The sequence below is a fragment of the Oryzias latipes genome, chromosome 14 (genome assembly GCF_002234675.1).
Source record: "Oryzias latipes chromosome 14, ASM223467v1".
Taxonomy (NCBI): Eukaryota; Metazoa; Chordata; class Actinopteri; order Beloniformes; family Adrianichthyidae; genus Oryzias; species Oryzias latipes.
This window is the reverse complement of record NC_019872.2, coordinates 13,531,336-13,558,003: the sequence shown is the minus strand read 5'-3', so window position 1 is coordinate 13,558,003 and position 26,668 is coordinate 13,531,336. Positions and strand designations below refer to the sequence as shown.

General features: G+C 39.3%; 2 protein-coding genes and 1 long non-coding RNA gene across 9 annotated transcripts in view; 2 read left to right on the top strand and 1 right to left on the bottom strand.

Annotated features, from left to right (window-relative positions):
- The window catches only part of LOC101164582 (pro-neuregulin-2, membrane-bound isoform), a 79,311-nt gene extending 67,143 nt beyond the window's left edge, over nt 1–12,168 (top strand). For 4 of the 5 annotated variants that reach the window (XM_020708867.2, XM_011483509.3, XM_011483507.3 and 1 more), the window contains 5 exons: nt 1,741–1,843; nt 2,002–2,125; nt 2,227–2,354; nt 3,995–4,216; nt 7,765–12,168. In XM_020708867.2, coding sequence (XP_020564526.1) covers nt 1,741–1,843; nt 2,002–2,125; nt 2,227–2,354; nt 3,995–4,216; nt 7,765–8,419 — 1,232 coding nt within the window. In that variant the 3' untranslated portion in view covers nt 8,420–12,168. The remainder of the gene's footprint in view (nt 1–1,740; nt 1,844–2,001; nt 2,126–2,226; nt 2,355–3,994; nt 4,217–7,764) is intronic. The other variant, XM_020708868.2, reaches the window with a different exon arrangement.
- Nucleotides 12,169–13,817: 1,649 nt separating this feature from the next.
- LOC101168641 (solute carrier family 22 member 6) lies at nt 13,818–21,809 on the bottom strand. 2 transcript variants are annotated; one of them, XM_004076368.3, is made up of 11 exons: nt 21,355–21,483; nt 20,790–21,282; nt 20,590–20,693; nt 20,328–20,482; nt 19,258–19,426; nt 19,059–19,182; nt 18,863–18,978; nt 17,664–17,878; nt 17,456–17,564; nt 14,279–14,482; nt 13,818–14,116 (listed from the first exon to the last, which is right to left on the bottom strand). In XM_004076368.3, the coding sequence occupies exons 2-11, from the start codon at nt 21,195–21,197 to the stop codon at nt 14,029–14,031; spliced, it is 1,692 nt and encodes a 563-aa protein (XP_004076416.1). In that variant the 5' UTR covers nt 21,198–21,282; nt 21,355–21,483; the 3' UTR covers nt 13,818–14,028. The 2 variants fall into 2 exon arrangements, with proteins under 2 accessions (XP_004076416.1, XP_020564525.1); XM_020708866.2 differs by lacking the exons at nt 13,818–14,116; nt 14,279–14,482 and adding an exon at nt 14,489–14,674 and having other exon boundaries at nt 21,355–21,809.
- Nucleotides 21,650–25,435, top strand: LOC105355620. Of its 2 annotated transcripts, XR_909985.2 has the most exons (5): nt 21,650–21,761; nt 21,883–21,947; nt 22,710–22,768; nt 22,844–23,009; nt 23,763–25,435. It is a non-coding gene; the product is annotated as an uncharacterized LOC105355620 (long non-coding RNA). The 2 variants fall into 2 exon arrangements; XR_002291666.2 differs by lacking the exon at nt 21,650–21,761 and having other exon boundaries at nt 21,847–21,947.
- The last annotated feature ends 1,233 nt before the right edge of the window (nt 25,436–26,668 follow it).

The window sequence follows — 26,668 nt, the reverse complement described above, 5'->3', positions numbered from 1 at the left end:
TGGATGTGATCTCCACCTCTCACACGTGTGATTTGAAAAATAACTTTTAACTCACGGTAGCGTACCTTGATCATTTTTTTTTTCTGTACAAAGCATGACATGTCATGTTTGTAGCGCCCACGTCTTTTCCTCAGTAAGCATCTCCCAATGTCCCAGTCTGCAGCCTCATCCCTTTAGTGTTTGTGTTTTTTCCTTTGACATGCCATGGCTTTCTTTTGATTTACAACAGTGATCTTCATCTTTTGATTTTAATCACTCATTGTTAGCAAAGCAGAATCGTAACCTCGAATCATGACATCTGATATGTTTGATCCAAATGACTTTTTTTTTTTTTCTTGCCAGCATGCCTCTCTACCTCTCCTTCTGTTGGCCATTTCTTCCAACTTCTTCTTCTGACTGCTCTAATTCCAACTAATTTTTCCAGCAAAGGGCTTTGTTGTTTGAGAGGACAGAAGTAACCCACATGGCATCTTTTCAGAAATGATAAACAATTCAAACAAAACTTAAATAAAGATAAAGTAAGTAAAAAATGTGAACAATTGATTACTTTGAGTACAAAAGTATGCCTTTGCTTCATCCTCAAACTTATCAAGCTCTTTTCTGGAAAAGTAAAGGCACCTCTCATATTTTATATGAATCATGTGTTATTAAAAAGCATTGTTTTTATCAAAAAAAAAAAAATTAAGATTAAATCCCACCATTGTACTGTATGTTTTAGTTAAGTATGTTTTAGTTTACTTTGTTAATGAATGGTAACGCTGAGCAGCCAGTTCTAGATGAATATCGAGCAAACAGGATCAATCATTTATTGTAAAGTCCGTGTCAGACAGCCACTACGTACATTTAGCGCGTAATGCACGGAAGAAAATTTGTCATACAAGAATATACTTGGAAAAAAATCTGATATGTTGTGAAAGTTTACAGATGGATCACAAATGAACCACGTTAAAACCCCGGAAAAGACACGAATAAACTAAGCAAAGAGCACGTAAATCAACGCAGAACATGAACCGTGCGCGATTAGTGCGCTATTTATATGCAATTCATTAGTGATTCATATGTCAATTGTGTAATTTCAATGTGATATCTGCGCCTTATACGCAATGTCAAAGATATACATTGGTGGTACATGCATGAAAAGTCCGTTAGACATATATGGACATATGTGGATCGTCGTGGAAAGCCACATCTTTGCGTGCGCATCTCACATGTAAACTGCAGAATTATCACCCGAACCAAAATTTTTAAAAGCTTAAAACCGAATGTATGTAAAGACCCGTTGGCTGAAACCCTTGATGGACATCTGTGCACATGGACGAGTGACGGACGCAAGATATACTTTTACCTATGTCGTGTACGTATCAGGAAAGATTGAAATTTAAAAGGTGGAAAATCTGCAAAATGTACGTAGTTGCTTCAGTGGCCTTAACCTTGACCTTGTAGTCAAAGCTGCTAAATTTTTATTTAGCTGGCGTTTAGCCCTGAAAATCTGAATTCAAATTTTACTAATTCATTGCTGCTCATTGCTAAACTCCACCACTGGTACATTTGTCTCAGTGTAAGGAAAGAATTTAATCTACGGGAAGCTTCAGCTTTTCAAATTTGATGTAGTTATTATGCAGGATTTAGACAAAAGAAAAAGTCAGACGTGCAATCACCTTGAAGGCGCTAATTATGTTCTGTCATTTTTCTCTGTTTGGTGTGTGGGTGTGTGTCTATCTGTGGGTGTGATGTTGACAGAGGCCGAGGAACTTTACCAGAAAAGAGTCCTGACAATCACGGGTATTTGTGTGGCTCTGTTAGTGGTGGGCATCGTGTGTGTGGTCGCCTACTGTAAAACCAAGTAAGTTTTGCAGATGATGCAGGTCTATTTAGCACTTTTTGCACCATGGCTTTCCTAATTTGAATTTTAAAAAAAGTGTCGCTTTTTTTTCTTTTCTTTTTTAAATATCGAGAGTAAAAACAAAAAAGCATATGTTAAACTGTATGACTGCTTAACAGGAAACAAAGAAGAAAGATGCACAATCATCTGCGACAAAACATGTGTCCCGAACATCCCAATCGTAACCTTGCTAATGGACCTAATCACCCAGGACCCGGCCCCGAAGAAATCCCTATGGTAGATGTGAGTTTTTGAGAAAAACCCTCATAGATTTAAATTCATTTAAAGCAAAGATAGAAATGCTGGACCTATCCAAATATGTTTTTTGTTTTGTCTTCAAACAGTACATATCAAAAAACGTTTCTGCGACAGAGCGAGTCATACGGCCTGCGACAGAAGGATCCTTCCCTGCCAGTCACACCTCTTCCAGATCTCACAATTCTTCCACGCGAGCCCACTCATCCACTCACCGGTAAGCATGCACCCTCACCTTTACCAGTTCAGGTGAAGCTTATGTGGAAATGACTTTTGGTTCCCAAAATGTTTTTTATTTCTTTTTTTAAAGAAATGTTTGTCCATTATTTCAACCAAAAGTTATTCGGCATGGAGAATGTATTTCCTTTTTTTATTTGGAATTCTGTTTTGGTTTCTAAAATTTTAAGTTATTATTCTATTATTTGTTGCTGTCTTTTAATATGTTTTAACATGGAGTGATTTGTTGGTGTGATTTGCATTTCTGTAGTTAGAATTTTTGAGTTTGGAGGTTCTCTGATGATTCTTTCACATGTTTTTGCCACGGAATATCTTCAGCATAGCGAGATATTTAGTTCCTTCACGAGAATTCTGCTTCCACTTTGGATTTCCTCACTTTTACGGTTTTGTGGTTTGATTTGAGTGCCTAATTGTGGAGAAAAACATTAAATTCTTCAAAGAACTGCTCTCTAAAGGATACAAATTTTATCGACAATAGTTAAAGATCATTTCAACTTTCCTTTGTTCTTTGTGTTTTTAGCCACATTTTCGAGCAGTTTTATTCGTTTTTGTGGTTTTTATACCACTGTTTGCTACAATTTAGGGTTGTTGTTTTTTTAGCCAATTTTGCTAAAGCTTATTTAGCTATTGCTATTAAACCTAAAAGCTTTTACAGTTCACATCCAGTTTGGACATTTAGACATTCTCTTATTCTGTTTTCTCTGCGTTATAATAGAATAGAATAGAATAGAATAGAATAGAATAGAATAGAATAGAATAGAATAGAATAGAATAGGTCTTCAATAATCCCTGAGGAAATTTAAAAATTGCCATCTGCTCACACTCATAAAACACATACACATATTAAAAACAATAAAAATGGTAAAAATAACAATAGACTAAAAAGATTAATAGATAAAAAGATTACCGGTAATAATTTAAAAACAGTGGGTAAACCAGTTTAATCCGACTTTGAAATATCCTTTTGTGCTGCACGGTGGTGCAGTGGTTAGTGCCTCACAGCCAGGAGGTCCTGGTTCTAATCCCAGCTGGATTCTTTCTGTGTGGAGTATGCATGTTCTCCCTTGGGGCGCTCCGGTTCTTCCCACAGTCCAAAATCATGCTTCATAGGTCAATTAGGGACTCTAAATTGCCCCTAGGTGGGAGTGTGTGACCCTGCAATGGAAACAGGTTGTCGTTTCGGATGCGCCCCGCCTTCACCCAACAGTAGCCGAGTTGGCTCCGGTGACCCCAAAATGACTCCGGTGACTCTGCTTGTTCAGAAAATGGATAATTGTGATTAGATTTGAGTGAATTAAACCCATTAAGGATCAAAATAAAACCAAATGCAGCAGGTTTGCTGTTGGTCTTTGAAGCAGATGTTTAGAAAAAGATGAAATTGAAAAAAAACTTCATCTTAAAAGAATGTATCTTTGCTATTGTAGCATTGTGATGTCATAGGTGAGGTTTTTTTGATTTGTTTTTTTTTATGCGACTGATAACTTTGTCAAAAGAGGTGGAGCTGAACTGGTTTGATTGAAACCAGACCTGGAAACCGTCTGTTGTTCATCTTGAGGAGTAGGGGACGTTCGCCGGGAAACAGTGGGGTGTATCCGTGTTAACACCTTCTTTGTTTGTCAGACACGAGGAGCGGACATGGAGCCTTGAACGCTCTGACAGCATCCTCTCGGACTCCCCGGGAATGATGTCATCGTCTGTGGGGACCAGTAAATGCAGCAGTCCTGCATGCATGGAGGCGCGGGCCCGGCGAGCTGCACACTGTGGTTATTCTGACCCCCATCGGCCGAGACTGCAGTACGGGGACTCGTTCGACTCGCTGCGAGACTCTCCGCATAGCGAAAGGTGGGATGCAGGCCTCAGTGGCAAAGATCAGACTGTTGTTTTCTCTCTGTTGGTTCTCTGAGAGCTTCTACAAAAGAATCAGTGATGGGAAATGGACCACATGAGTATGACATCACCCATAAAAAATGGTTTACTTCTGGTTCCAACCAAATGAAGTCAATTTAGTTGCAATTTTTCTTATGATACGGAGGCCGCCATATTGGAATTAGAAGACTGTGAGTCGATCTGAGTCAATGTTTCTATGGCAACTATTGTCGCTAATGTAGAGTGAGCTTTTTGGAAGTCCACACCCCTAACACTTGAAAGCAGGCTGCACAAAATCTGTCCATTAAATGTTTCAAATGTTGCTCACTTCACAATCCATTTACTGCCCGCACAACAATGGTACGTTCCATTTTCATAAGTCAAGACTCACCTGTGCACCCTTTAAGATTTTGCCGCTCCTCTTTACAACCCTTCACACCCCAGACAACCCAAAAACCAGCAGCACCCGTATAGGTCAACACCCCCTGAATGGATGAGTGTGACTAAGGCTTCACCTGAAAAATACTTCACCTCCACTGCTCCGTCTTTCCTCCAAGGATTTCAGTCCCTAAAAACCGAGCTTGCAGTGTAAATATCCAATTAACAACCCTAGAACTGTCAGAGGCTGTGTCGGTGAGTCCCCCAAAACACCAGAATGACTTCCTTACATACCGCTGATGTCTGAAATTCCACTCCGCCTCATAGCCGAGGATTGTCAGCAAACTCGGAGGAAATTTGGGGATTAGGGTGCATGAGTGGTATCCACTGCGTCAACACGTCTTCTGTAAAACAGTCTGGGTTTTTTTTTTTTTTAAAAAGGCCATATGTCGTGTTCTTTCTCACCCTATATTTTTTTAGTCCCTCATTTTGAGTAAACACACTGTCCACTTATGAAGTAATACGCAGTGAAAGATGTAGAGGTAAAGACGTGCTACACAGAATAAATCTGGATAAGAGTGTGGATCAACACATTATTAGTTTAAAAATGATCTTTTAGATTCTTTCGCATAATCACAATCCAACAATATTTAGAACAGATCCATTAGGATAGGCCGTCTACCGCATATCTCTAAGGTCAACAAGATCACGCAAAAAAAAAGATTTCTAAGGAAAACGTATCAAAATATAATAACACAATCCTCTGGCTCCTCTCAGGTTTAAAGTTACCTAACTCTGAGTTTGTGTAAAGACAATATGCAAAACATTACGGGGTGTCTTTATTTGTTGAACGAAAGGTTCAGAAGAAAAGTTGGACTGCTCCCAGAACCACCATGAAGAAGTCATTTTTTCACATGTGAATAACACTGTTGCTAGCAGACATGAGGAACCACAACAGTCTTTCCATCGGGTTGAGCTTTTCAGACCTCATTTTGTAGATTTGCTGCTGTGTTTGGGATTATCATTAGAATGACAGTTTACCTCAGACAGATGGCCTTCCCACAGTATCTAAGGTCTGGGTCCAGAAGCTTTTTTTTTTTTTTTTTTTTTTTAAAGCTCTAATCATGACTATTCCACCACCTTAGTGTCTGACATGAAAAAACTCATTATGTCTTGGTTTTAATCATTTCAAAGAACTTTGCTGGACATCCTGTCGGCTTGACAGAACATCTTCATCTCTGGACGTCTAAGTGAGATTAACGACTTGCAATGGGCCTCAGCAACTGAACCTGAATCATAAATCATTGGAAACAAAAACACAGATGTGTGGCTGACTGAAACCCTTTGCAAACTCAGAGACTAGAAGAAGGTGAAAGAGGTTGAGAGGTTGCACCTTTTGATCTACTTTAAAAGTGTTCCCAATAGTCTTTTAATTAGGTGCTGTTTTTTAGGCAAAATCCAAAAAACTTTTGTTGTTTTCCAGGATGCTGTTTGACTCCAGATTGCTTCCTTGCCTCTTTGGCTTCTCACTATCTCGTCCTTTGTCAATCCAGGCGAAGGGATTTGCAAAAATTAGTGTCTTTAAATTTGGACGTTACTACCGCTTGATGACGTCATAAACAGTCGCCGGTCATCAGAGCGTAGCTGCCAATGCTCAGTAAATACATCACATTGGTTTTTTAACTTTAAAAAGTCAAAACAAAAAGCTTAATACTTAAATTTAAATGTAAACTTCTGTGCTTCAGAGCACACCCACATGAAGAAATGTGTTTGGAGGGATAGCCAGCCTTAAGTCGCCACGGCTCCACCTTAAAAAAACTATTTCGGACATCATTAAAGCTTTCTAATACCCCTACAACTGGAGCAATAGGGTGGAGCCAGAGGGATTGGGAAGCACAGCGGTTCTTAGAAATTCCCCTCTGAGTTGATTGTTGTTGCTAAGTAACCCCCCCCCCTTCCCATCACCCATCACTTAGATATCTGCGGACATTCTCTCCTGCTAGCTTACAACCCCAACCTAAAATGAGCAGTGCAACAAAAATGGAGGCAGTATTGGAGCTACGTGGATCTGGTCGTCTCCAAGAAGGTGCATCAGAAGGAACCGGCACACCCAACGTATCACACGTCACTAGTTATGCTGTTTTTCAAAGAGCTTTTCTATTGTCTCCCTGTGATTCACAACGATTTGAATCAATAAACACTCAGAAATGCAATTTTGAGCTTAGTTTTCTCTATCTATGTCCTCCATCATCAGAAAAATGTCAAAAAACACCCAAAACACCACTTTTATTGAAGTGGGTCATTAAGTCTGCTCATATGTTGTTTATATTATGTGTGAGTGTGTTTGTGTGTGAGGGGGTAAACTTTGAAAGGAAAATTAGAGCTACAAAAAACTATTTTTCAGGAAGGTCCATACATTTATAGGATGTTAACAGCACCACAGCTGCTAGAACTTTACTTGGACCATGACAGATGAGTCAGCAATGCTGATAAAGTAAATAAAGTATCTGCAGGACAGGTTTTCCATGACCAGAAACTGGACACCTTAAACACTGCTGAGTGCATGGAATACACAACACCAGCTGATTAGATGAAGTTTTTCAAATGTGTTTGTTTTTTTTGTCTTTAATTTTGACCCAAAATCCTCCTTTGCGCACTAGAAGTACTAGAACTGTAAAGGACTGAAAAGCACCTGAAATGGAAAATTAAGACAAATTTACTTAAAAAACGAAGATTTATCAGTGAAATCTTCCTCTTACTGATTACCAGATCTAAAAGTTTGTGAAATGTCTCCCATTTCTGTCCACTGTTACCCCCTTCTGAGGCTCACATGAACTTATGACCTGTTGCAAAAACCTTTCCAGCTGTCTGTTCAAATGACAACAATGGATAACGATGATGGTTTCAATTCCCCCAGGTGGAGTGACGGTCAATAATTGTCTGTAGATGGAGTTTGAACAGACTTTCTAGACAGAAAACCTGAGTGGGATGGATCAACGTAGCTCCTCCCTCCCAGTATTTCAGTCTCCACACAGGGTGTGCTGTTTATTCAGTTGGGAAAATGCATTCTCCTACACTCCTCTTTCCAGCTCTCAGCTTTGTTCTTCTGTAATTAATCTTCATCTCCTCTCGGTGCTTTCCCACAGGTACGTGTCAGCCCTGACAACACCAGCCCGCCTTTCCCCGGTGGATTTCCATTACTCATTGCCCCCACAGGTGCCTACCTTCCAGATCACATCCCCCAATGCCAACCACGCCATGTCCCTTCCTCCTGCCGTACACAACCCCTATCCTCTGGAGGGCGACCAGCCCCTGCTGTGCCGATACCCGCTGCGCATGCACGACGCCCGGTGCCAAGAGCCCTACCGGCAGCAGCGCCACACCTATCTGAACAACAGCAGGGGCAGCCTGCCCTCCAGCCCCTACACGCTGGCCGAAGACGAAGACTACGAGACCACCCAGGAGTACCTCTCCTCTCGAGCGCAACCAAAGAGAAGCGGGTCCAGCGGAACTGGCAGCCGGCACTGGCGGAGATCCAGACTGAACGGCCACGTGGCGCCCCGCGGGTATGAGGCATCTCAAGACTTTGGGTCTCGGAGCTGCCTAACGGGTAGTGAGTCAGAGGAGGAGGGCGAGAGCACGCCCTTCCTCAGTATGCAGAACATGAACGCCAAGCCCTCCACCATCTACAGCCCAGTGGACAGTCGGACTTCTCAATCGTCGGGGCGGCAGAGTGGGCATGGCAACATGTATACAAGACTGACACACTCACGCCCCAAAGCGGACAATACTCCCCACTAAAGAGTGTTAAATGAACCAACAGAAATCAACATAGTATAGACCTGCATCTATGAAAAGTATTTTATATAACTGACAAATATTCTAAAGAAATTAAGTATATATTTATTTTCATTTGTCTACTAGCTAACAGCAAAGACTTTTTTATAGGGAAAGCTCTATTTATATGTACGTTTTGATTTTCAGCATAAAAAAGATGTGCTGGTTTTTTTCACAATGTTTAAAAAAGAAAAAAGAAAAACAACCAAAAAAAAAAAAAACAATAGAGTAATATTGTGGTGCCTTTTGCTGTTTGCTGATGCCAGGGGGCGATCGGAGGTTTTTGTAGCCTTTCTTATATGGACTCCTCATTTTTTTATACACATTTATGTTTTTTCTGTCCTCTTTTATTTCCTGTTTCACATTCTTTCCAAACGGCATTCTTTGAGAAGTGTGTATCCTCACTGGAGCATAACCCTTCCCATATCACGCAATATAAACCTTTTCAACCTAAAGTGTATGTTTACATTCATGTGATTCGCCTGTAGGGTTTATAATTTGAGATGGAACAGAATGCCTGATGAACGCAGTGTGCGATGTAGACGATCGTGCCCTCTGACTGAAGTCTGCCGGGATAAAGGAAAAGAGTAGAGTGGTAGACGGCTTTTGGTTGATTGTGTACATAAATGCCTATGAGTGTGTGTGTGTGTGAGATTTAACCCTTTCACATTGGAGCTTTAGCTCCGGTGTCTTTCGACTCCTGTAACTCCAGTGAAATCTGAAGCGGAGAAAAGCAGCCTTGTGTTGATATGTAACACTTTACGTTAGTCATGTGTTGCCTATCGGTGCGAAGGTGCTTCTCACTATGTCAGAATCACTGCTGTGATCGCATGAAGGGTCGAAGAGTTACGGTGTGTCAAAGGGTTATCTCCGGTGTTATGCTACATTCACATCGGAAATGTGCGTTGGAGCATCTGCGCTCGAACTCTATGTGAACGCTCATCTATGCCTTTTGGGCGTTCAAAACTCTTACAGTCTTACTACGCAAGTTTTTAAATCTCTTTTCGGGCTCTATATACATAACGTGCTAAAAGTCAAATCAATTGAACTTCGACCAATCAGGGCCCCGGAGTTGGTAGTGACGTATGGGAAGCGTCCTTTTTAATTCACAGAAGGGCCAACTGGTTTAAAGTAAACCTTGGAGAAAAAAACAATACAAAATTTCGGTTTGTTCCTGGCCAGAATTCAATGACACCATCTCTTCATATCAGAATAGATTAGTGACAGAAAAAGCCCAGATTTGCTCCGTTTTGACATTTCGCATCAAACGAGTTCATGCACTTGTGTTGGGTAGCGACAGACCTGTGTGAACACCGTACACTAAAAGTGTGTTCAAGAAGGCCTGTCCCTTTAGCAACGCGCATTTTACGTGTTTCAGGGCTTACACAATCAAAACTCTCTCACGCGTGCGTTCAAGCGTCGCTACGCGAGTATCTATGACCCAAAAAAACATGCACCCGTTGACGGCGTGCTGAAAATTAAACCAGGATGAACTTTGATGTGGTGGTGACGTATGGATGGTATCCCCTTTTATTCACGGAAGCTGTTTGTAAATAATCTGATCATGGAGGACAGTTAGTTGCAGTCTGTGCCCGGCCGGAATACTATGACACTAAATGTTTCATACATTGGAGTCGTTTGTTGAAAGAAAAAGTCTGGAGTAAGACTCTCGAGATTTGCACCGCTCCAACATTTGACACCAAGCCTCTTCCAACTGTAGGTGGCGGACACGTGTTAGTAAACTGTAGAAGAGGAAGAAGCCCCTTCCTGCTGGCCCAGTGTGAACACCATATGCTGAAAGTGTAGTCAAGAAGGTGCATTTAGTGCATTCAACATGCCTGGTGTGAACATAGCATAAGAATATGAGCAGAACAGGCAGGTTATGTTTCTACTACTTTGCCCCAATTTGATTGCCCTAATCTTCCATTCCAAGCTACACTTCCACTCTTGGAGGAAATTTACCAAAATAGCTCATGATCCCGGTCTCTTTTTGTGGCTCAGATCAAAAGGCCACGCAGTGTCTCAGGATTTCCACATTGCTTTAAATCCACCCCCCCCCCCCACACACACACACACACCACCACCCCCACCTCTAAACATTTACCTACAACCGAGGTTCTTGGAAATCAAGGACCTGCATGTAAACGCAGTCTGTTGAAACTCTCAACACCCCCATGAACACGTGAAAAATGAGGTGGAAGCAGCGAACAAAACAAACCCAACAAAAATGGTGGGATTGGTGAGGAGCTCCAAAAATATACAAACTTTCTATGCCACTGGCTAAATTACACCCAGGATAGTAAGGGATGTTTCATCAAGTTTTTCTGTTCCAGGTCAGGAAATTAGCAGCTGGTTGGATTCATGAGTTTACCGTTGACTGTGTATGAAAACTGGACTGAGCCGCCCACATCACCCAGTCCAAGTCCAACTTACTTCCAAGTCCAAGTCCATTTCAGTCGCAATACTGGCGCCGCCATGTTGGAGCCAGACGACGTCAGTAAGCAGGGATTGGTGTCTGAGTCAACGTTTCTATAGCAACCACTCTCACCAAATGGGGGGAGCTTGTAGGAGTCCACACCCCTGCCGCCTTAAAATCAGTTTATAACTTGAATAACCTGTGTTACGTTAAAATATCATGAAAACTATCAAGAAGATGTTAAAATGGAGGGATAAGAGCAAGAATGGTTATTCTGACAAATACAATGACTGAGTATGAGCTGTTATTTCTCTATAGAACTCTATCGGACCGTGGCGTCTTGCAGCGAGAGGGTACTTCCTGTTTGGTGTCACTCACTCCAGTTCTCATATACAGTCACTGGGTTATACATTTTGAAAATAAATGTCCTTAAAAATTGATTAACAGCTCCACAGAAGGTACCGCAGCAACACAAAGTTTTTGTTGAGTTTTCCTTTCTTTGTCGGTTCATAAATACCAGAAAAAGACCCCCCCCCCCCAGTTCAGAAGTCAATTGCCCCACCCCTCTCTTTTATTTCACAGCCCCCTCCTCGATTGCACCTGAGCTTCCCCTCGCTTGAAATATCTGAACACCTCCTTTGCATGTCCTTCTTGTAAATGGGTGCATGGTTAATTAAAAAAAAGAAACTAACAAATAGACAAACTAGGAGGAAATGGTTCTTTTTCCAGTCAGCAGGAGTGTGTTTCATTTAACAATCAGCAATAAAAAACACACACACACTCAAACTTCCCTCTGATTCCTGAAATAAGCCAGGAAAAAAACACAAACTAGTGATGGTCTTAGATTGTAAAACAGACTAGAAAAAATGAATCCACCTGTTCATATGGAAAAAAATAATAAATCTTTATTCATATCATTTATGTGGTAGTTATTTCTAAAGAAAGCTGCGCTCTGCGTTTGGGTTCCAGCATGTCTCTGGAGCACGCACATAAAACCTCATGGAAAACATGAAATCTGTTTAATATGACGGTTGGGGGATTATAAAAGACAGCAAATAGCTATTGTGGAGCCAGACGTACATAAAACAATGCATTGTGTGAGAGCTCTGAATTGTGAAATTATAGACAAGTGGATGAATTTGCTGTAGGGAACAAAAGAAAAAGCTCATCCAAATGATAAAAGATTGCTACTAATAAGTTTAAAAAATAGCTTTATTTTCTTGACCAATTTCACCTTTTATAATTTTTTTCTTTTTTAAATCAAAGGGTCTCTACAGATTCACGTGATCATGTAAAATAAAATGTAAGAAAAACTGCACTAAAGGTCAAAACCCAAAGAGATTCCTGTTTCAAATCACACTGACAAGCAGATAACCTGTATAAATTACTTTCTAAATAACATAAACACATGCAGGATAGCTTTTACAAATTGGATTTAACTCGGTAAAAGTAGCAGTTTTTTGTAAAGTATATTCCTTTTAATTTGTCACTCAAACGTTCTGCTCATGCAATGACATAAACTTACCGCTAGATGGTGTCACAGCAGCAAACGGCAGAGGGAGTCACTGTTCAAACACCAAATCCTTGATTTTTTACTTCATAGCACCGTCATTGAATAAACAAATAACAAAAAAATAAATGTGTATTTTGATTCATTGACCTGTGAGAGCAAAGCCTCATCACTACATATAGTGTTTAGATTTTTTGCAGCACCACAAATGTGATTATTTTTTTCTTTTTTACAATTTAATCAAATGGGCCCCAACTCCGTATTGCAGCTGTAGAGGCTTTACTACATAAAAACTGATGGATGGATGGACTTTATGGATTGTTTTTTAACCCAAATCATGTTTTTAGGAGACATAAACAGATTAATAACCACTTACAGACTTTAATAATAGTCTAAAATGATGTTGAATTTTTCTTTTCGACAAATTCAACTCATTTTTCGTTTATTCTTGCTTTAACCTGGATTAAAGGAGAGGTCCAGGGTGAGGTTTTGAGATTAGTTTAATTCCTTTTCAGTAACAAATTCATATGTAAAAAAACAAAAACCCAAAATGGGAGACAGGGATGTGGCAAAACTGAAAGATTATTTATTTTTCGTGTTATCCAAAAGGAGTCAAATGTTGAACTTAAAATTGTCTTTTAGAATAAAATTCACAAAGATATATATTTTTTAAAACTACTAATTTAATTTAACAGAATCTTTTCCTGATTTTAATGATTTATTTATTTATTTATTTTTTGAGGTATCAATGTTGAAAATTCCTCCAGGTTAACAGAATGACCTCCACAAAGTGTGCTCCAAGCTGAAATAGTGTAAAAGAAAATAATAAAAATGAAACACAAGAAATACAAATGTCTGAATTATTTTGAAACTCTCTACATCCAGTAGCAGTCTTACATAAGTCTTTAGACTCCTGAAAGGCTGAGAAATGTCATATGTTGATGCCCTTTTGACCTGATAAGGAGTAGCAAGTGGACACGTGTAGAGAATTTGTAGAGGATGTAGAATTCCTGAAAAGCTTTACCTGCTCTTTGTGTTCTAGAGATCTGTTATGAAGCTTCTGAGCGGACTCAAAGTGAAAACTGTTCATTCTTCTCCTTTAGAATAGAATAGAATAGAATAGAATAGAATTCTTTATTTCTACAGCACTTTCCACAGAAGGAATCATAAAGTACTTTATACAAAGACGGCATAAAATCAGATCTTTCAGTCTCTAAATATTATTTGAGACTCAATCTTATTTTGAACATATATTGGAGTTTGATTGTATTAAAAGTTGGAATCAAATAAAAGAAAAAAAAACATAAAATCAAGGCTAAAAAGCTGCTGAATGCTATAAAAGAAGAATCCATTTTTACTTCCTAAAGTTTTTGTTTGCATATGGTGGGCGACAAATATTTCATTTAAAAAAAATAAAAAACACACACAATAAAGCTGGTGTTTTAGAAATATTTCATTTTATTGAATTGATCCTTCTAAAAAATACACATTTACAACATTCTCCAAAGTTCACAAGACAATACAAACAGTGAAAATTGAATTTGCATGTGAAAAGAAAGAACAAAATAAACTCTAAAAACTTTTTTTTTCCTTTTTTTTTTTTTTTTGAGTTTCCATCAGTCAGGAGGAAGGATCCCACAGGAGGTGTCAGGCGGCCTGCTTGAGGAGATTTGCTTGCGTGTCTTGTAGGATTACGGCCTCCTTTGGAGGCATTTTGGAGCTTTTCTGCAATTCCCTGCGTTCAGAAGAGAACAGGTTCAAACGAATAAATCACCCTCTAACTAAATTCTCCTTCTTGTGGACCTTCATCAGAAAGACTGCTTGATTTGATTTATGGCTGTTATCTGTTACACCGTGTTACTGAAGCAGATGTTGATGCTTGTGAGCAGGCGCTTACCTCTCCTCCACATCTTGAATTGTGTCCGGGAGGTTTGTACCCAGGGTTTCTGGAAGAAATACGGCCGCCACCCCGGAGAGGATTGGAGCGCCTCCATAGATGAAACCTGGCAGCCATTGGATGTGGTCCCCGGTGAGCAGCACCATCGGCGCCACCATGGCTCCGATTCGGGCCATCATGGAGACCCATCCCATCCCATTCTGACTGTGAAGGGGGAGGAGTTAAACAACTTGAATTGTGCAATAAAAAACATTGAAGTTATGAGACATTTTGCTGCTGAAACGAGTTATTTTGTTTGTTTTCTTTTACAGTACTGATTATATAAGGATTGCAACTGTCCTCCATTTGTTAGAAAGCACATTTGTGCGTCTCTTTTTCTCCGGAAAGGCTCAAAGTCTGAAAAAAAATGCAAAGCATTACTTACTTAACTATACTACACTGTAACTCTGTTTTGTAATGCTTACCAAGAGCCTTACATCACACAGTGAACTAACACTAGCAGCATTTTTACTTCACTGCACAGGAATGTGATGACTGATCAATTAGCAATTAAAGCAACAAACGTATCACCAGCTATAGAAACGAACAGCTGAAGAAAGTGCAATAATTTTCAAGAAATAAAGAATAAATGAACTTGAGGGGATTTTATTGAACTTTATTAAACCCCCGAGCGATGCTGTACGGCCCAGAGGCGCTCAACGCTCCCACACTCGTGGCTCCACTTTGATCTGCCCTACACCCCCCTCGTTCTCACCTTCTGCCCCCGCCACCCCGATCAGAGCTGCTCGTGACAAATTCATTAAAATAAATACAATCTGTTAGTTTTATCTTCATAGCGACCATTTTATTTGTTGGCCACGTGGTGGTGCTGAACAGGTTTATGTAATTTTTGAAAGAATTGGCAAAAATTTATTTTTGGATTTCCTTGGAAACTGAGGGTTATTTTTATTAACCACATTCCTAGTATGTTCATTTTGCCTGTTATGTTGTTTCGTTCAGTTTGGGCCAAGTATGCATGTATTACATACAGTTTCATTATATTCTGGTGAAAAATTTATGAGAAACAGGGGAACACCACTTTTGCTAACGTCGCTCAAAATTTACAAACTTTCAAACCAACATTTTTTCCCAGAGTCGCTTCCCAAAAATGCTTGAAGAGCTTTCGAAACATCGAAAATCTCTGAGAGGAGTTTAAATTTGAAGCTGGTACGTAAGGGGATTTTATTTTGTTTGTTTTTAATTCAAGATGGCTGTCTCTTCCCGAGGTCAAGGGTCAAGAAAATGTTTGGTGTAGTTGTGAACTTAAACTGGGAGCATGTGTGTGAAATTTCGTAAAGATGGCTCAAGCAAAAGTTTTCTTTCCCACATTGTGGGAAAAAGTAAAAATCACCAATTTTCTCACAAAATGGTAATTTGTGGGTCCTGTGGCCATCCCATAATAATTTCAAAACTTCATTTGGATATCCACATTGATTTTGAAACTTTTTCTTTTTTTCTTTATTCGTATAAGAGATTTTGGCCCCATTCCTTTTTTTGACGGTGTTTCCCGTCAAAAAAGGGTGGGGCTTAGATGACCCCAACCTTACATTGACGTGTTATTCCTACCATGACAAAGGTGGATAAAGGTGGAAAGATTTCATGTAATCCATGGACACCAGTGAAGATCACAAATCATTGAAGAAAAAAGGTTCAGCGCACTGTCTAGTGGGTCTAGATGACCCAACTCCCAACGTTAAAGTGCCTAGGATAGCACAAGGGTTACACCAGGTACTGGGTGTGTGCAGACAGTGGTTAGCATGTGGCGGAGGAAAATTCTCGCTTAAAGACGCAGTAAAAAAGGAAGGATTGCAAAAAAAATCTGGTCTTGCGAAAACATTTGTTTTCGTTGTTTCTTCCACGGCTGTGTCTTTTAGCAACGACGGGTCATTTCACAGTTCAGTTCTCAAAACACAATTTTCAATATTTACACAAATCCGCAGTGCAAACACTTTCACAAAAAAGTTCCGAAGTTGCTCCATGAATCTGCTTTCCTGACCCAGTGCCCTGAGCACAAACAGACGCAGGGTACACACGTGTTGCCATCGCACATGTGGTGACCTACTGCAGGTAAATGACCCAGTTCTGATAAGAGTCACGTTGGTTCTCAATTCATGTTTTTCAGCTCCTCACCCTGAAAAGTTCTAAAAACGTAGGGAAAAGTTTCTATAAACTTCTGTCATGTTTCATTTCACTGTGGAGGATTCACAACCCAGCGATAGACAGGCGAATTGTCCAGACAGTCCTGACAGCAATCTGGATAGGCTCCAGCAACCACATGACCCCCCCCCAAAACGAAAATTAATGGAGGTTAGGAATGGATGGCTGTTTCACAAGAACAGCCCATGAATGCATATAGTTTGGAAATGTAAATGTTTTTCTGGTAAAAGTGATTTTTGTAACACTTTTTGTGGAATGTAGGTCAAGTCATTTACAACTTTATCTATAAAGCACTTAACAGTTACACAAAGTGCTTTGCAGGCAAATAAACAAATAAATATGAAATCATAAAACACAGAATTCAGAACGGAATTTAACCCATTCAGTGCCTTAGCCTCCATATTATAAAAGAAGTTTAATGTTGTTTCCCCTTCAGCGCCATTCTGGGGCATACTGGAGCATTTTCAACATTTTCAGCCAAAATTTCTTCCCAGTAAGTTGAAGTTTGCAGGTCAAAAGCACATAAACTTGTTATGGTAAATAAATAGAGAGATTAACCATTTCTTGCATTCGGTTTTCTTTTTGTGCTAATATAAATAATCGTTAAAATTTCTGTTCGTGAATTTGGTGGAAGTTTTCAAACAAATCTAACAAATGAATCTAAAATATTTGAGCTCATTCCAGTAATAAAAACTGAATCTAAACTCCGAGGAGAAAAAAAGGATTTGGTTGGGAAATAAACTCTCGATAGGGAAGTGGTCTTTGAATTAGGAGGACCTTCGTTGCTTAAACACATTTTTTGAAGTCTGTGAGCACTGATAGTCTTTATCTGCTGCTCCGACCTCTGACCCTAATTTGCTCTCATGCCACAAAAGAATGGTGCAAAAACTTCACCAAGTTTCCTTTGTTTGTTTTGAATTCAGCAGAGCAGAAGTTCAGCAGGTTCGTCAGACCAGCGTGACTAGCCGGGGATAATCTTACCGGATGATGGTTGGGTACAGCTCTCCGGAGTAAAGGTAGCAGCAGTTGAAGGATGCTGCCAGGCAGCCTTTGCCCACCACGGCTAGGCATGTTCGCAGAGTCTGTTTATCTGTGCAAAGGTGAAACAGCTGTTATCATCACTCTTTTTTTTTTTTTTCAACACTGAGCAGATAAATACGAGCACAGACGGGACTTGACCCCCTCGTACCGTAGGGGACCACCACGTTGATCAGAATGGTGACCCCTGCAATGATGAGAGCACCACACTGGGACGGCCGGCGTCCTATGAAGCTCATGCACGTGGTGATGACCACTTTAGCGGGGATGTCCACCGCTCCAAAAATCACTTGTATCAAGTAGATGTCCACACCGAACTTCTGCAGATCCATCGCAAGACCATAGTAGGCAAAGCTGGTGGATAACCTGTAACAACAAAGTGTTACTGAAGAGGCAAAAAGTAGATCCATCCTACCTGATTATGCAGGTTAAACTGGCGCAGAGGGATGTGTTAGGAGCAAATCAAGCAGCAAAGCACCAAACATTTCCTGAAAATCAATGGCCTAAATGCAAAACCTCCTGTCTGAAACATTATTTTTCAGGAAACAAGAAAAATGAGTTTCAAACATTCCAGACAAAGCTGATAGGAGCTTTTTGACTTTGATGTCATAAGAAAGGGCAGGATTTTCTTTGCAGATTCCCTAAATATTTGGTGTTGTCCTTGAAGTCACCATTTAATATAAAACTCAAAATTTGAAAATTTGTTTTTTATTTTATGGCCATCAAAATGTGAAAATGTTGAACATCCCAATTGATTTTCAGACGTGTAGTTGTCTGGATTTGTAGCCTTATGGTTTATCAGTTTGCAATTTCAAACTCCAGGACAAACAGATATGCAGAACAATAAAACACTAAACTCATGATGAGTTTCCACCAGCTTTTTAACTTCACTGTAATCACATTTTATCTGTGGATGCTGGGACGTTTACTCCAAATTCAACTGAAAAAGAACATTGGGTTCTGGTTGTGTGTGTGTGGGTGTGTTTTTCTTTTCCTGTAATTTAGATTTTGTGAAATGTTTTATTTTCTCGTGTGAAGCCTGTTGTTTTGCCAACGTTTTTTTTTTTTTTTTTTTTACAGTACCTAAGCAGATTAAAGATACAGTACAGACCAAAAGTTTGGACACACATTCAAATTAATGAGAAGGTGTGTCCAAACCTTTGATCTGTACTGTAAATGTAAATACACAAAAAAATTAAGGTTATAATAATATAATTTCCTCTTTTTGGGATGAATAAAGTTGTATTCTAATGTAAAATTAAAGTGATTTAAAAGGATAAGATTATTTTTTCTGCACATTTGAGTTGACTTTTTTGTTGTTGATCACAGTGTGTGTTTTTTGGCATGTACCAGACGGCACTGAGGCAGATGGTCATTTTTCGCATTTTTGGGGTGCGAAACAGATCCAGGACAGAGTAGGACCCCTTTGAAGACGACATCTCTTTTTTCATCGACTCTTGTAACATCTGTTGGGGAGAGAGTTATTTTAAACTTTTTTTAATGTGGACTAACCCCACAGACAGGTACTGCAACAAAGTTTCATTACTTTAATGTCAAGTTTTTCTCCTTCTTCGTGGCGTCCGTTGAATCTGGCCACACTTTTTAGAGTCTTGACGGCTTCTTCATGCTTATTGTTCAGAGCTAACCATCTGGAAGATTCATGAAACCACCTGAAAACACGTGGTTAAATGGTAAGAAGTGCATAAGTGGGACATTTTCTTCCATTTTTTTAAAGAGTCTCTCACCAGGAAATGAGGAAGAAGACATAAAAAGGCAGAGACACAGCCAGGGTCAACCACCTCCAATCCCGGATGAAGTAGGCGATGCCCGCCAAGAGCAGCTGACCCAGCGTGTAACAGTAGCCCGTTATGGTTCCTGTGACGGTCCGGATACGAGTGGGAATCCACTCCACGACTGCAAACACAGCATATATTGTTTGGGACATTTAAAACCACAAATCAAAGACAACATTTATCACATATGAGGAAAAATTTGAAGAAGAGAATGACTTTTTGAAAGTGGGGACCAAAAAAAACAAAAAAACAGCACTGTTATTTATTTTTTGTATATTACAGTATTTGCTTTAAAAATATTTTGACCAAACTGGGTCATTTTTATTTCTCTCTAAACAATAATTTCCCTGATAAATAACAATAGAGACCTGCTACTTTATTTAAAACAAGATAAAAAATTTGTTTGACTAATTTTACTTTACCTTTCACTATATTAATACATACATTTTTGTATATTAATACATTTCTGTGTTAACATCTTTCTTTTTTGTTGTAAAGTCACAGGAAGAATTTGGGAGCAGCTTCATGGTGATAGGACTCATTTACAGACTAGTTATTGTCTTAGTATCATGAACCCATACAGGAGTTGTACCGTATGGGTACCGTGTGTTTTCCAGTTCCCTTGAGGCTAATTCATCCACCTCAAGGGACGCCATGAAAATGGAACGTACCATTGTCGTGCGTGGGGTGAGTCTATCATCAAGTATTTTATTATTTATTATAATCAAATATATATAAAATATATTAATAGTTCGCAGAACCCAAAAACTGTCATAGAAACTTGTATATACACACACGTTCACACGCAGCTACGTGTGTGCAAGGAGCACGCTCTAACTTACTTCTCCCTTACTTACCCTTAAGTATTGTTTAAGTGTTCTCTACGACCTGTCGCTGTGTGCCCGTTGAAAAAATGTGTTTGCTCGATGGCCTGACTGAGCGCTCAAGGTTCAGGTTTGCCCATTTTTCCTTTCTAACCCGTGGGGGCTAAGGCTAAAGCTTGAACAGGGACTGGTTGTTACTCAGTGAGAAGGTGTTGAGTCCCAGGCCTGACAGAGCCATGCCGCATCCGAACCGGAACAGGCAGAAGAGTGGAAAGGAAGGTGAGAAGGCAGCGCAGGTTCCTGCCACGGCCATCAGCATGTTGGAGATGAGCAGGAGGATCCGTCGACCGTACCTTAGAGAAATGGGAGGTCGTTAAAACCTGAAAACAAATGCTGGGGTACAGGTGCATTTTGGGGGTCTGATAGACAGCTCTGAGATAAACATTTGACTGAAAGTTACCTGTCCGAAAGGCCCCCAAAGATAATAGCCCCCACCAGCACACCTCCCATGTAAATGGTTTGTCCCATTTGCTTTAAAGAACGCAAATCGCAAACCAAATCCCACTAAAGCAAAAAGAAAGAAAAAAAGCAGATTCAAAACACACCAGAAAACCAATACACAATGACGTGTTGATGAAAGCAGACAATTGGGGAGCTCACATCAGAGATAATGCTAGAGGTCATTTCTGTCATGTTGTAGGACCATCCATCTCTGCACTCTTGCAAGTCAACAGCCAAACCTTGCTCCCCCTGACTCTGCTCCTCCTCAGAGGAGAAGCTCCCATTCCTATCCAGGAGGTGCCACTGTGGAGCAACGTATCTCTGGCACCTGTGCGGCTCCCCCGCCTGGTCCAGCGGCACCGTGACCAGCAGCTTTTCCTCAGGACTCAGCTGGGACTGAGAGAAGTTTGCATGGACGCTGCAGTAATGAGGCGGCACCACAGCCACAAAGTTCTGTAGGAGGTTGTGACTGGCCATCAACAGGACCGGTATGGAGAGAAGGGTCACGTGAACTATTTGGAAGCGTCCTGTGCTCCCCACCTGCTCCAGGATGTCTCCGAAAGCCATACTTTAGAAGAGACCCCCGCCCAGACCACCTGATTATTAAATCACCAGTGAGTTGGTGGTTCTATTGGGTTCTGTGCAACAAAATCTGTGACAAAACAAAAAAAGCTGTAAGAGCTAAACATCAAGCATTTCACACCAAGATAATTAAGACTCTTACCTGCTGAATTAGACCCCCTCTTAATATTCAAAATTGTTCATAAAGACAGTCCAGTAAAGTGACTGACAGCATCTAAAACAAAAACTCTTCAAACAGATTAGAAACAAGTTTTTTTTTTTTTTTTTTTTTTTTAAAAAGCTGCCTTGTTGCTGCACTGTGTTCAAAAGTATAATCAGCTCTCAAATTCCCACAGCTTTTCTGAACTTTGGATTATTCGACGGCGGTATTAGCGGCGCTCTCTGTGAGTCCTTCCTGTGCAGAAACAATCTGTCCTTCAGCGGCTGGGTGCGAGTGAGCTCCAGCATCCAGGGGGAACCCAACTACCTTCACCTCCTGCCCCTCTGTGCTCTGGGAAGAACTGTCTGCCCTTTGCTGATTACTTAATGTGAAAGACAGCGTGTGACTTGGTGTGTGTGCATTTATATGAGTGTGTGGGGAGAGGGAACAGCACAGTTCAACCTCTGAACATTTACAGCTTTTTTTGTTTTTTTCCTCATTCATGAAAAAAGCAGTTGCCTTCATTTGCAGATGACTGATTTCCAGAATTGCAGCAGGAGAAACAGGACAAAAACCTGCAAAAATATCAACAATGGGTGAGCGATTAACACATGTTACATAAATTCAGATCAATATTCAACCTCACCACATCTTTTTCCAGCTCCTCACTATGATATGCATTTGCTATCAATAAGTGAGTGTTTTAACAGCTGAAAACTAAAAAAATAAGATTTACATAAACATAACTTCCATGTGACGATGGTTCAAATTTAAGGCTCCAGCTATAATCCAATTCACTACAGCCTAGTCTGCATCCTGGTGATTAGTTTGGAGGAATGCTTGGACTTGTGTAAGGATCAGCAGGAGATGCCAGGACGAATGAGTTTGCAGGTGCACCATTGCAAAACAATGAAATCTGGGTTTTTTCAGCTGCGGCTGTATTGTGGAGCTGGTGATTTAAGCCTCCACTATCTATTCTTTGTGTGTGTGTGTGTGTGTGTGTGTGTGTGTGTGTGTGTTTAGCCCTTTGTCATTAAAATATATTTTAAGATATGATATGTATGAAATAAATCAATTGTTCACCTTTTTAAAGATGCACCATTTATATGTGTCATGCTTAAAAATGATCATAAAATATGAGAATTGTCTAAAAAACATCCAAAAATCGATAAAAGAAATGGATGATAATATACCTAAACCAAAACATAACAGAATATTTATCAAATAATTGTGAAAAATTAATGCCACGGGCACATAAATGAGACAGGCCAATACCAAAATACTTTTTAAAAAAAAGGGGGGAAAGAAAACAATGTAAGCAACAAAATTTCTAACTTTACTTGTTTTCTGTTTTTGAGATGAAAAAAACAGGAGACCTGACACCATAACGGAGTGCAACAGCACCTTACCTTTGCAGGTCAGCGCTGAGAGCAGCTTGAACATGTCTACTGGGGTTTGACTTGGTTCCTATCAGTTTTTCTCATGTCAACAGGAAAGCTGTGAAGTTCACGGATGCTGCTCTCTGAGCTTCAAGGTGTGAACGTCCAGAAGAATGAGCAGAGACACAAGGCTGCAGCAGAGCGCTTTGGGAGTGGAACCGCTACCTTTTCTGGCACTGATTACAACTGTGTCGTGGCGTTTCCTGCTTTGGAAATAAAGTACTTCACACGTATTATCTTTTTTAGCACGGTTTACATAAAATTACATCCATCAAAGGTGATTAGAAAAACTTTTTTCTGTTTAGTTTAGTGTATTTATTTACAAATACAAATGCACACTAAATAAAGAAAAAATTTAAAAATTGTGACAGAGTGTAACAGAGTGCAAAGATGCACAGAAAAAACAGGAGAAAATTAAACCCATTCTCAGAGAGTCAGGAAAGTAACATTTGGGATGAGTCAATTTATGAAATATATTATATTTTTTTCACAAATATGAATTAAATTGCACTTATAGAATACTATATAATTATATCAAATGTTCATACGTACAAGTCAATGTTTTTTCTGTTTTTTGATGCAAACCAATTGGATTTTCATATAGTCATCAAATCCATTCAATAGACACTGAGTTTTGTAAACAAATGGAGGAAAAGTCGAGCCTCTAGTGTTGTAGGAATTAAATACATCTTTTTAAAATGAAATAATGACTGAAAATGGGTGTAGATTTAATGGGATTCATGATAACAGAAATAGTATATTTCTGATGTTCATATCATAAAGTGGAGCATCAGTTGCATCATAAGCAGAATATGTTCCAAAGCAAACAAAAAGAAATTTGCTGGAGTAAAAAAAAAGAACTGTTGTAAACACCATGAATCCAAAAAAAGCAGATCTGGATACATTCAAGAATAAAACAACACCACATGACTGAAATGTGAACAGAATTTCCTTTTTTTTCCCGGTACACAGATGGATTTGTTGCAGACTGCACCAGGTTGATCCCTCCAGAGAAGACGGGGGTGTGGACTTTCAACAAGCTCACTCCTGATTGGGAAGATTGGCTGTTGATGCAGACCGTTTTAGACCAATCCCTGCCTACTGATCCCAGCATGGCGGCATACGTATAGCAAAAAACTTGATTTACCATAATCTCAGAGCCTGAAGTAAGTACTTTTCTATTGGCTTTTATGTGTTTGTGTCTTTAACAAATAAAATGGGAAATGTAGTTTTAATAACTTTTGTGGGATTGTTAATGTAAGTCAAAACCAAACAGGCCCCAAAATGGATCCTTGAGGCTCACCAAATTTAATTTTATGTCTCTGACAATCAAAAACATATTTTGTCCTGCAATTCACATGACGACATTACTATTTATGAATAAGCTTTTCAATAATCAAGTTGGTAATTGAAGTGATTTCCTTCTTGTCATCTTTCACGTGTTTTTGCTGAAAAGTCTTGTCTTGACTGTAACACATGTTCACCTTTGGATCTTGTGTAATGCAGTATGAAAATCCTTTATCTTGAGGGAGTTACTCTTCTGTTTTCAGGAAACATGTCAATGATTGCAAGGATTTACTGTTAATGGAGAATCTCTTTACACATTTCTTTAAGACATCTGTTCTTAGGACATCTGCTTTGAATTACGCCCTGATGCCACAGCATTACATGGGACTGCTGCATTGTAAGACTCTGCATCTAATGTCATCAGTTCTTCAAAGATCTTTTGTAGAATTTCAAAAATCTTTATATCAAAAACAAAATTTTCTTTGGAGTGGGTCAAATTGCTGATTGAGCTACGATGATCAATCATAAAAGCTAAAAATCAGATCTCATTTTCACACAAACTTCTAACCCTCCAGAAATAATTTTCAGATTATAAAAACCAACATTTGGTCTCTTTTTATTTGTTCTGTTTGATTAAATATTTTTAATTTAATAACAACATTTTTAGAGTGTCTTAAGGTCAGCTCTTATTTCAGTTTATTGACTCCTGTTTGCAGTTTGGCCATAAACTGCATTTGTCTGATTAAGGAAAGGAGCTTCACATCTTGGCTTTTATGGACGTGCCAGAGGACGTGCAACCTTTGAATGAGTAACTTTAATGATCAGAACTGTAAGCAAACAGAAATAAAACACTTTTTAGGATAGAACTGTGATCCATGAAGACCAAAACTGTCTGTACTTTTCCTTCCTAAATGACTCAGCATTTTTGCCTTCTCCTGGTGGTTCATCACAGGACTGCACTCTAAATACCTATATTTTTGTGCCAGATTTGTATAAACTAAAAATGCAGAAACAATACAGCTCTGACATTTATGAAGCATTTTGGAGATTTTAGTGTTGATATTGTATTTTTGATCATTAAATCTGAAAAAATAAGTAGTTTTTTTTATGCTGTGATGGAATTACTTTCCTCTGAAGTCAATCATGCGGGCAGAAAGAAAAGTTTGATTTTTGTACTGTTGCTTTTCTACTTTGCTTTTGCGAACATTGTTGTCAAAAAAAGCCACAGTTTGGAAGTCCATCGTTTTCCAGATGTCCAATAATTTCTGTACCTGTCCAGGATGTACCTTGCCAGGATAGGCTCCAGCAACCATGTGACCCTCAAAGAGGATGGATGGATGGATGGATGGATGGATGGATGGATGGATGGATGGATGGATGGATGGATGGATGGATGGATGGATGGATCTTTACAAGTTTGTTAAACATGACTATGTTTAAAAAAAAAATTAATCAATTTTTGTTATTTAAAAAAAAAGAATTTCACGACTGCTTCAACTTATTAGAAATTAACAACTCAGTATTTCGCTTCAACAATAAAGGTTTTAGAATAGAATAGAATAGAATAAAATAGAATAGAATAGAGAAAATAGAATAGAACTTCATTGATCCCACAAATAGGAAACTACTTTGTTACCATAGCTCTAGTAAAAACATAATAAATAGCAATAAAAATACAATTTAAAAAGTTTGTGTTTCTGTACACAAATTTTCATCTGGATTAAAAATTCATCATATTTAATGTGAAGAAGCTTTGTCAGATGTGTCTGTTTGTCACAAATAACCCTAGGTTTGTCCTCTTTTTGTCCATCAGCAGTTTGAACTGTGCAGCGTGTTCCACGGCTGTTCAAACGTCGTCATTTCAGGGTAAAACAACCAGAGAACTCTGTTAAATACTCAACTCATCTAAAGGTTATCACCAGGTTTTCTATTCTAGACATCTGAATTGACCATCTAATCTCCTTTTTGAAGTAGTAATATTTGCTTTCAGCCTTTAAACATTGATTTAAGTAAACTGTGTTTTTCAAGTCTTGCCAAGCAGTGAATGGAAAGCAGGTCGTTCAACTTTTTCAACTTTTTTTTCCTACCACCCATCAAACAAAAGCAGCGTGTCCCATTGTGATGGCTGCGTTGTTTCTAGTGGCAGATGTCAACGTTTTCTAAATCTGTTTTTTTCTCTTTTCATGTTTCTGAATAAATATAATTCCACTCCCTTTTTTTTCTTCATGTAGAACTGAAATGATAAAACCAAGCCTTCGTTGTTGTGTACTTGTGATGGCGTGAGTGCACAATCTCAATCTGAGCTTTCATCCTTTCATGTGCTAATCCTGCCATTATGCATCCTCTTTATCCTCACAGGTCCGGGGTGTTGTCCGCGCCTTTTGTTTTTTGGATTGAAGGCCATAAATATTTGGGTACTTGAAAAAGTTGGGTTGGAAAGACATGACACAGCAGTTTCTAAAGCCTTTCTCAGGAGGACGCATTCAGATCCAAGATTAAACTTTTCAATGCAGCCTTCAAATCTGTGTTTTTGGTAAACAGGAAGCACTTTTTGCCCACTTGACTAAAGACCTCTAATTAAACACTGCCTT